This window comes from Aplidium turbinatum, chromosome 11, assembly GCF_918807975.1.
Source record: "Aplidium turbinatum chromosome 11, kaAplTurb1.1, whole genome shotgun sequence".
Lineage (NCBI taxonomy): Eukaryota > Metazoa > Chordata > Ascidiacea > Aplousobranchia > Polyclinidae > Aplidium > Aplidium turbinatum.
Window position 1 is genome coordinate 9,773,108 of NC_137482.1, and position 10,319 is coordinate 9,783,426.

Consider the following 10,319-nt stretch of genomic DNA (forward strand, 5'->3'; position numbering starts at 1 on the left):
CGGTCACCATTTCTTGTCTCTGTATTTATTTAATCCACCCGGTAGGCTTCCGCTTGATCTAGAACGCTCATTAAAATACCTTAAAATGCTTGAATTATAATAATTCACTAATAGATTAAAGTCATTTATGAAACAAAAGTAACACGTAAGCATAGGCAGGCCTTAAAACTCGTGTTTTTTTCCGGCAGCCATCGTGGCCTACCGAGAGCTCCTTCTCGGCGGCCAAAATACAAATAATTGTTTCAACTGCATACCGAATACCGCCTTTCATAAAACCTGACCATTTATTCCGTTATGATGTCACCACTGAGGGTGTGAAAGTCCACTAACCCACAGCGTTCTCAACTATGAAGACAGGTGCTTCCCCTCGGATGTCAACTAACCTAGTTCTTCTTTTTAACAACGATTCAATGTCCGACAACATTGAATCGACGTAAAAACGACAATATTGCCAGCGGATGTAAATTAGCACTTCGGATTATCACTTTGTTAAAATTAACGTCGGGAGTTGCGCTGATGATCGCAGCTGGATATATTCAATACAATAGCAAATGTTCCCGTGCAATACAACAGTGGTGATTATGACACGCTGACCTAATTCTGCGTCACTCTTTGATACTACATATTTTCAGCATTTAATCCACGATCATTCTATTGCGAAAATAAATAATGGGCTACAAGAAACCGGCGGCCAAACTTGGCCGACTGAAGAAGTAGCACCGGCGGTCATTTAAGCACTATTTAGCGGCCATGGCCGCCGGCTGCTTTAAGGCTTGATAGGAATGAATGGACTTAGGATAACACACAACATGATACCCCACTCAGTCGTGTTGGACAGCAATAGGGTAATCGGAACAATCAATGCCTGTTGGTTGCGTAGAACCAAAACAGTTATTCTTTTCAAAAGCTGCATGGACGAGATTCAATAAGTAACATAACCTACAAATGTTATCTTCCACCACTGATTTGCTCTGATAATTTTTTTTATAAAGCACAGCCCGTTGTGTGACATCAAGCATGAACGAAAAAATAAGCTAAACGAATGCCTGACACAGTTGTAATCCTTTTTACTTAACCCCACCTCGGGAAAGGATGATTATGGGGTGGCCGTTTTAAGGAAGTTATCGCCGTTTCCAGTGCGCACAAATAACTATAGCGAACTGCGATAAGGCTTAAGTTTGCTGAATCTGTTAACATTGCACATGAATCATGAAATACAAGAAATTTTCTCTTGCCTAGTTCTTAAAAGAATTCAAGAGGAGGAACAACATCAATGACCAGCTGTCTTGCACTTGGTTCTGGCGCAAAAATGGTGTATGACAAAACGGCGGAAAACTGCGGACTACATCAGCAGCGTAACGAAGCAATCGAAAAACTAAAACACGTCAATTGCGACGAGTTTTCAAAATTTCAAGAAATTGCATTCGAAAATAGATTTACAGAGTTTTGGGTCGGCTACAAAATGATTTTTCGTAGGCTATTATAGGAATGGAGTAAATCTAGACCAAACTGGGCATAAATCGGACTGCATTCGTGACGTTGTAGAAATTTCAAACTGCTGCTCTGTGAATTTTGATAATGGCCAACTATATGCTACAATTGCGTTACAATGATACACTTTGGAAAGCTCATCAACGTAAACTCCAAAACAGTAGCCATCACAAGAACAGATTTTATAAAAAAACAAATCATTCATTTATATGTTCGCTATCTTGTAGTTAATATATCTAACTTTGTGTATTCATCATCACCATTACGTTCATTCTTCGTATAGAGGGTTGGATAACCTACAATGCGCCAGTTTTCGATCATGAGCTGTTCGTACTGCACTTTTATACTGTAACTTATTTTTGACTATTTAGAGATATCTGTTGTCCAAATCATTCTTGGTCTGCCTTTGTTAAAAGAGACAAGAAACTTAGCACGGAAAGAGAGAATTAAAAATTGAAAAATTATTTTTTTTTAAGAAACGTAGCCTATAGCATATTGCAACAATTGGATTCTGAGCTCAACAGCAAACAACAATAAATAAATATAAAACCGAACTAAAACTTAAAACATTGAAGAGTTACCATAAAATATACATGCTACGGTATACCGTCATTTCTCACGCAGCATTGTGAAGGGGATACGTTCCAATTGTACTGGTACCCAGGAAAACTGGTAGTCTCTTTCATACACATCTTTTGCAAAGATTTTAAGTTATTGTGTTTTTCTACAATATCGTCTATACTCTGCTTATGAGTGACAATGTACGAATTTTTGCAGCCTCGGCTTTTGTATTCGGTATCAAACCGCACATCGTGGATTCTATTCAATTTAAGAGGAGCAAGCCAAGTTCCCAAGCTCACATCTTCGCTCATGTACATTTCAAATTGATGCCAGTTCTTTGACACATACTTGACAAGGTTACTAGAAAGAACGTAGCCTCCTCCGCGTGCGTAAGGAAGGTAGTAATCGCACAGTTTCCAATTGGTCTCTTTCCAAGGGCCGCTATGTTTCACCCTTCCTCGGCCGTAGAAATAACCCCAATACAAATTCTTGTACCCTTTCTTCCAAACGTCAGTCTTCAATTGGTGTACTACTTCTTCTAAACGTACGTACGTGTCATCGTCTGCTTTCAAAAGATATTCAAAGCTGTGATGCTCGTCCAGCCATTGAAGCATGCGACCCAACTTTTCTGTAAGTTTATTGTACGAGTCTTCAAAATCTTCCAAAAGTAACAAATCGCGATGAAGATTTTGTTCAAGCTTTAAACTGGTAAGAGTTTTGCTGGACAAATCCTTGACACCAATCACAAAAAAGTGTCTCACGTCCTTTGCAATCGATGTTATGGCATCACGTGACAACCACGTTTCCCGAATGGCATTGCGGCGATCGGCATTACCAGGACCGGTCATTATCAAAACAGCAAGAAGCAGTGGAGTTTCAGACTCTATGTCATTAAAGTCATACTCTTTAGGTCGCTTTCTGGACTTGTGAGGTGACTGTTCTGACTCTTGCAAAATAATGAAAACAAGTATGAACACGACAAATAACCCAGCCGACGCTTTGAATGCATTATTCCTCCACAGTAGCTTTAATTTACGTTTATTTATCATATCTTCAAGCATCTCCATAACTGAAAAATAGAATCAATATAGCAGTAGTTATTAGGTAAATTTTGTCTAGGGATGGTGGAAGTAGGGGGTTGCTCACTCAAAAAGAAGGTGGACAACTGGAGGGTCAAAGTGTTATGACAAAATTTGCTGCAACTGCAGCTTGAGGTCTACCGCCACACGTCACATATTCAGGTGCAGCGTATGTGATCTACTCACGAGTGTCTAAAGTGTGAAGCCTATTGCAAAAATAAATGCATGAAAATATGTGATAACTGATGCCATTGTTTATTTAATAGTATTCAAGTTATGATAATGCAGCGGTAGACTTCACGGTACAGTAGTAATGGTAGATAGCCTCACATTGCTGCAGAAAGATGCTGCCGATGTTCTAACACCCTAAATTTCAAGCAAAATACCTGTATAGCAATGGTTCTCAACCTTTTTTGAGTCATGCCCCCTCCCCCCAGACTGTGGCTCTAAAAGACCGTGGCCCCCTTGGGTGAAATAAAAAATTATTTGTTTAAAGAACAACGAACGAAACGAAATGAATGTTGTTACGATTAACGAAATCAAGTTGTTACGTTACAATCACAAAACATTATGCAACATGCAGTGACATAGAACATACGGTGAAAAGACATGCTCTTAGCTAGCTTTACGATACTAACACCTACATGAGTGCTTTTTGTGTCACAATTCTACGTTTCTGTCAATTAATACATGTTATAATTCATTAATGAAGCCTTTTATCGTGGCCCCCCAGAGAACGCTTCGTGGACAGTTGAGAACCTCTGCTGTATAGCATTCATTCGTTTGATGAGAATAAATTTATGTAAATGCAAAGAAAACCTTTTGCAGTTCTGCTAATTTCAAATTTTGCAGTGACCCTCCAGCTGTTTATATCGCAGAACAACCAATAAAGTGAGTCGTCCTGGTAATCCACTGTCCCTAATTTAGTCAATCAAAACATACACGCGAAATGATAATAACAGCATCGCCACATCCATAGTCCAAATATGCTCCTGGGCACTGAACATGACAATGGTAATAAAATAACACCGTACTTTCGGTCATAATGTTCAGAAACATATGATGTTTTCATGCGAGTTTTGAATTCATTTAAATTTTCAGCACATAAAACTTTATCACAATATTTAGAGTCATACAACAATGACGTCACTAGGCTTTCGAGATTACGTAACAACCAATTATTTCAACAAATAAAAAAAAAGACAAAAGAACTTGTACAATACACAAATTAGTGAAATCCTGTTCACAGTGGCAAAATGCTACGGTAACTCAGGCAATAAATGACATTTGTAGTGTAATGGATATGCAGAAAAGCACCGAGAAGAAAATACTTTCGTTTACATGGTTATGATGCATGTTTTCATTTTTCAAAGAACAATCGTATCTTAAAAATACAAATGCTAGTGGCATGGCACAATGAACTTTCTCAAGAATTCACTCAGTATTTCTACAACTTCAAAACACAGTAATATACCATTGAAACATTAGGTTCTGCTCCATGTACAAAAGTGTACGATACCAAAACTGTTCATCGTTGTTTGTATTCGCATACTGTATATGAATTGATGGAAAGTAGTGATTAGTTCCTGTGTTGTCCACGTTCAAACTGACATAAAGTTTACAGATTTTTACATGAAAAGCGTTGTTCTCGTCTCGTAAATCTCAGATTGAAAACTGGACTAGTGAAAAGATGACTGCAAAATCATCATTTTTTTACTAATGCTACGTCAACATAATTTGAAGATAACTTTTGAAAGGATTCTAAAGACTGTGTCAAACATGTGATGCTTTGTGAAGTGGTAACATGGAAAGAGAAAGATAGAGCTTAAATCTGATAAGTGCTGTGGAGAGATACGTAGCGTCGTAGGCTGGCGGAATGGCCCGTTTCGGTGAATCCGATTCGGTGAGTCCGATCCCTATTCGGTGATTTTTTCAATTTTTGTTTTTAAATTATCGGGTTCCATAGCCTAATTATCATTGCCGTTTTAGGGTTGGGGTTAGAGGTTAGGAACTCACCGAATAGTAGCAGACCCGTAGGCTGGAGAGATGAAATGCGGAAGATCGATAACTACGGGAGAAAAATTAGCCAAACCCCTCGTCAGCGGGAAAACCACCATAAAACGAGAATTTAACAACATTTGAAGAATGGCGATCAAAAGGGGAAGAGGTCATTTAACTTCTTCCAGGCTAAGGTGATTTCATGCAGATCAATGGAAGATGGTTTCTGACTAAACACTTGAAGCAAATCTGCTTTGTTTTTACAAGATCTTATGCTTGAAGCTAAACAGTAAATCAATACCAAACATGCACGTTCGAAACATTGTCGACTCCAACCGTTTAAAAACAATTGATCCCAAAGAAACATGGTTGTGGGAACGCAAGTGCTGCCTACAAATAACTGCACGACCCACTGACGTACGTATAGTACAGGGTGAGATATGATACTCGATTCAAGATTGGGATAGCTTTGATTTACTGAGGATTTGTGTTCAGGGATAGATTGCCGTTGTTTAAAGTCATTGTTCTTTTGAAGTAAACTTTTCACCACACTTTCTTTAGTGGAAATTCCGATTGAATTTAAGATTTTTGACAAATCAACGCCATCAAATGCTGAGGAGTTTTGACTGAATTGCAACGCGTCAAACCAAGCCGAAAACACAACTTGATTAACTTCAGGCCATTGTAGAACGGCTTCTGTAGTCAGCAAATCAAACCACATAGCAAGTTCATAGTCACTTTCCTTTAAAGGTGCGTCTTTTTCCAAAGCAATTTGCAAAGAAAAAAGCCAAAGCACATAAACGAACTCAAACTTCTTTTTGTACGTGTAAAATATGTTTAACACCCGACTGGCTTCTTGCTGCAGGACAATGCTTTCAGCATGAGATTGCATTCCTAGATTTGAACTAAACGCTTCAACTATCGAAGACCTAATCAGGTGGGATAAGTGGGTTTCAGTGGGATTTTTTATTTTTAAATTGTGCATGCCGCTTTTAACATTAGCAGCAAAGCTTTCTCGTATTTGTTTCTGATTTAATTCCACATCACTTGCAAAAGCGGCACCAAAGTGTCTTTGTTGAAAACCTTCAGAGGATTTTTTCCTCTTGTTTAATAAAGTTACTTTATACAAGTATTTGCGCAAGCTGGTGGGTAGACTCCTTCCTTGCATGCGTGAAATAACATTAGTAACCTTGCCAGGATTACTTTGGAGAATTTCAATGACTGCAGCTGCCAATATGCCTACTTTATTAGTTGAACTACTGTCAGGTGAACAGGATCGTTCCATGCTACTTCCATGAATGTTTTTTATGAGATTGACTGTTTCAACAAAACTTTGGTCAGAATGAACTTCTTGGGGCAGACTACACTCAGCATCCTTTGCAGCTTTCAAAGTTAAGTCCTTTAGAAACTTTTGAACTTCTTCATCTGTTGACAGTCTGGTCGAGGTGGTGTCAGAAGTAGTGTTGCGATTTGGTGAGTCATATAACTTGTAGCTCTTAATAAAATCTTTACCAACAAACTTGGTCACTGTGTTGAGTTGTTTATGAGTAAGACCTTCAATTTTTAGTCGATCAGCAAGTCTTTCAGCAACGTAATCATGCACTCTATGCCACGGGCTGCCAGGGAGACCAAGTTCTTCCATGCATGTTGCAATATAACTATTTTTGTTTCTACTCATCTCCATGAATGACGGAAACTTTCAAACCAGTAGTTTAAGGTACACAACTACACATGCAATAAACAAACTTTAAAAATTACCATAAACTGTGTTAATCTTTTTTACATCACATTTCCTAATTACAGAAAAACGTAACAAATTTCATTCTATGAAAACCTTTTTAAAACTAAAATTCAATGGAATCTAGTTTTCTTGCTCAAAGATTGAGTTCATTGAACTTGAAGTTTACAAATGTAGAATACAAATTTAAAATTCAGTTTAAAGCAATAAAAATTGACACAAAACCAACAAACAAATTGCATTGATTGTAAAAATCAAATAAATATGTTGTTGGTCCGAATTGAATTTGTGGTATAATTGGTACACTACAATTTTGTAACACTTTTTTTCAAAAGTTAATATCTTTCAAGAAAGACAAAATACTTAAACCGCAAAAGACTATCATTGCAAAATACTGTAAATACTCTAAATCTGCAAAATAAATATGATATATATATACATGATGTTTAGCTTATAGTACAGTAACTATATCCGTTTCAAAGTATTAAAAAAAACGCAACATATGTTATATATTTAAATAGAAAAACTAAACCTTCCAATACTGCAGAACACATTCATTAAAAACAAGACAGTGGTAGGCGTTGGATAAAATGTGCAAACAAAAACAAATATTACACAAGAAATATGCAAAGCAGCAAAAATTTGAAGCAATTAATACTGCAATAAATAAAGTGTATAATATAAAAACTAGTAAATAGATAATACAGCAAATAATTTTAAAATTCTGAACTAAAATTTATAAAAATGTATACCCAACATAGCACACTGCATCAAGAATCAAAACACATTTTCTATATCAACAGAATTGACTAAGAAATAAATAGGATAGCCTGCTTAAGTGCTTATGCACAAATGCATTAAACGCCTTCATAAGAAATAGGCTGTTTTTAAAAGGATGCAATAGTTTGTGCTCAAGGCTATGATAGAAAACTCCCAAAGCCACTTCAGCTACTATATGTTGCCAGATTATGTATAAAATTGCAAGTTGCTGGATGGAAAAGCCATGGATGAAGTTCATTTAGTTACGAGCAGACACTGGTTTAATGACATTTGTTGGTCTTAGTTCCAACCACTATATATGCCCACGAAGAGGAAAAAACTAACATTAAATACAAAACAATGACAGACACAAAACTAATCTCTGAGGTGGCATTAATGAGTGTCAGACAAGAAACCAACATGTGAAAGCAAACTATAATTGCAATGATACGCAGTTGCATATTCTTGAAAGCATTAAATAGTATAACATTCCATAAAGTATGCAAAAGTATCATACAACTTGCTAAAAACGATGAAATCATAAAAAAACTACCAGATGATTTAGTTATTCCTGTATTTCCTGGTCTAATAGCATTCGAGAGAACATTAACTAGCGAAAATAATCCAGACATCAAACCAAATCCAAACCCAGAAACATATGACAACCTGTGCCCAGCAATAGATTGCTTTTCCTTTTCACTGAAAGCTTTACCCATTCCAACTTCAGCCTTGCTCATTAGCTTGAACAAGGCAAATCTAGCTAGCTCTTGAAAAACCACACTGAACACCAATGAAAATGAAAGCTCTTCTTGTGCGGGTGTTGCTGCAAGCCACAAAAGAGACGAAAATAGAAGTGCAAGCAGCCAAAAGAATGCTCCAACAATCAGCAGTATAATCCTCAATGGAAACTTGGCAATGGTGAATAAAAACAATGCAAGAGAGGGACCCAAAGCAATAAACAAACAACCGAAAAACACCATTGCTGGCATGATGCCCTGGTATTTTTAAAAAATTCTTCAAAAAGTTTAGTATGATCACTGAATTAAAGTCTTCTCTACACCACTGCAAAATGAACAATGAACATGTACTACTACTAGGGTCCATGTGCGAATTTGCGTCTACTTCACAAATAATTTGCCATTAAAAATAGAAAACAGAAAAAAATTTAACAGTTTATTTGTCAATAATATTATCACAACTTGTGTGCGCTTTACCTTTTTACGCCAACTATGTGACTTGTTTGTTGGTTTTGAAACTGCATTTTAAAAGATTCTATTTTTCACAAAAAAAAGGATTTAAGAAATGATAAAAAATCCTAATAAAAAATTGTTGCTGTCATCGCATTATTTACTGTATATATACGGTCCCACGAATTACCCATAAGCACCATAAGTACCCATAAGCCCCATAAGTTGCGTCGAATTACCCATAAGTACCCATAAGTCACGTCGAATTACCCATAAGCCCCATAAGTCACGTCGAATTACCCATAAGCCCCATAAGTCGCGTCGAATTACCCATAGGCACCATAAGTAGCATTGAATTACATAGAAGTAATGTCGAATTACCCATAAGCCTGTATAGTGTAGAGTGTAGTCTATAGCCGTCTAGAAGCCTAGTAGTCGGCTGCATAGCCGAGTGGTGAGGAGCACGGGCTGGGCGTTCCAAAATATAGTTCGACACCGCTCAAGAGCAGGACACTTGAAGGCATGCCTAAAGGTGGACACGAAGATTGGCTTCGTTGCCTTCCCGTCCGCTTATGTGTAATCTGCAGTTTGCTGCAGCAGATGGAGTGTTTTGTCCGATAAAACACCTTAACATTGGACAATTTTCCCTATGAACCAGGTGACTGCAGCATAGCAATCGTTCTCGCACTCAGCCAGAGACTTAATTCTTGCTTTAAACTTGATAATTAAAGAAAAAAAAGGAATAATGGCAAGGGTGGGAATCAAACCCGTGTCACCAAATTCAATAGCCCTTCGGCTATACCACTCCGCCAAGCAAGCGCTCGTGAAATCTTCGCTTAATTTGGTTTATATCGGTAATGTTTCGAGAACGCTCACAATATTATCAGTTTAGTTTGTTTTTATTTCTGACCATCACAACGAAAAAACAATATACGACAAACTTAGCACAGATCTATAAAAGGTAGAAGCGACAAAACGCGGACGTTATAACGTGCATGATACCAAAGCAGGACAATCAGTTTAACATGACACGGTCGCAACAGCAACCTGCAGATTACATATACGCTGACATGAGGCGTAAGTAATTCCACATTGCTTATGGATAATTCGACGCGACCTTTGGGGCATTTGGGTAATTCGACGCGGCTTATGGGTAATTCGACTCGCGTCGAATTACCCATAAGTCGCGTCGAATTACCCATAAGCAATGTGGAATTACTTACGCCTTCATGTCAGCGTATATGTAATCTGCAAGTCGCTGTTTCGACTTGCGATCGTGTCACTTAAACTGATTGTCCTGCTTTGGTATCATGCACGTTATAACGTCCGCGTTTTGTCGCTTCTACCTTTTATAGACCTCTGCCAAGTTTGTCGTATATTGTTTTTTCGTTGTGATGGTCAGAAATAAAAACAAACTAAACTGATAATATTGTGAGCGTTCTCGAAACATTACCGATATAAACCAAATTAAGCGAAGATTTCACGAGCGCTTGCGTGGCGGAATGG

General features: G+C 37.6%; 2 protein-coding genes across 2 annotated transcripts; both read right to left on the reverse strand.

The window, feature by feature from the left end:
* Window positions 1-28: 28 nt before the first annotated feature.
* On the reverse strand, window positions 29-6,807 carry LOC145780178 (uncharacterized). Its single transcript, XM_082591885.1, has 2 exons — window positions 5,286-6,807; window positions 29-3,121 (listed from the first exon to the last, which is right to left on the reverse strand). Exons 1-2 carry the CDS (start codon window positions 6,805-6,807, stop codon window positions 2,088-2,090), a joined length of 2,556 nt encoding a protein of 851 aa, XP_082448011.1. The 3' UTR covers window positions 29-2,087.
* Window positions 6,808-7,125: 318 nt separating this feature from the next.
* Window positions 7,126-8,767, reverse strand: LOC145779437 (gamma-secretase subunit Aph-1b-like). Its single transcript, XM_082591027.1, has one exon. The coding sequence runs from the start codon at window positions 8,613-8,615 to the stop codon at window positions 7,908-7,910; it is 708 nt and encodes a 235-aa protein (XP_082447153.1). The 5' UTR covers window positions 8,616-8,767; the 3' UTR covers window positions 7,126-7,907.
* Window positions 8,768-10,319: the final 1,552 nt, after the last annotated feature.

Bases quoted from the DNA above. Each gene is read 5' to 3' on its own strand.
- LOC145779437 (XM_082591027.1), bottom strand. From the start codon at position 8,615: ATGCCAGCAATGGTGTTTTTCGGTTGTTTGTTTATTGCTTTGGGTCCC.
- LOC145780178 (XM_082591885.1), bottom strand. From the start codon at position 6,807: ATGAGTAGAAACAAAAATAGTTATATTGCAACATGCATGGAAGAACTT. The intron at 3,122-5,285 runs GATCGCCATTCT...TCTATTTTTCAG, and splicing joins AAATGACCTCTTCCCCTTTT to TTATGGAGATGCTTGAAGAT.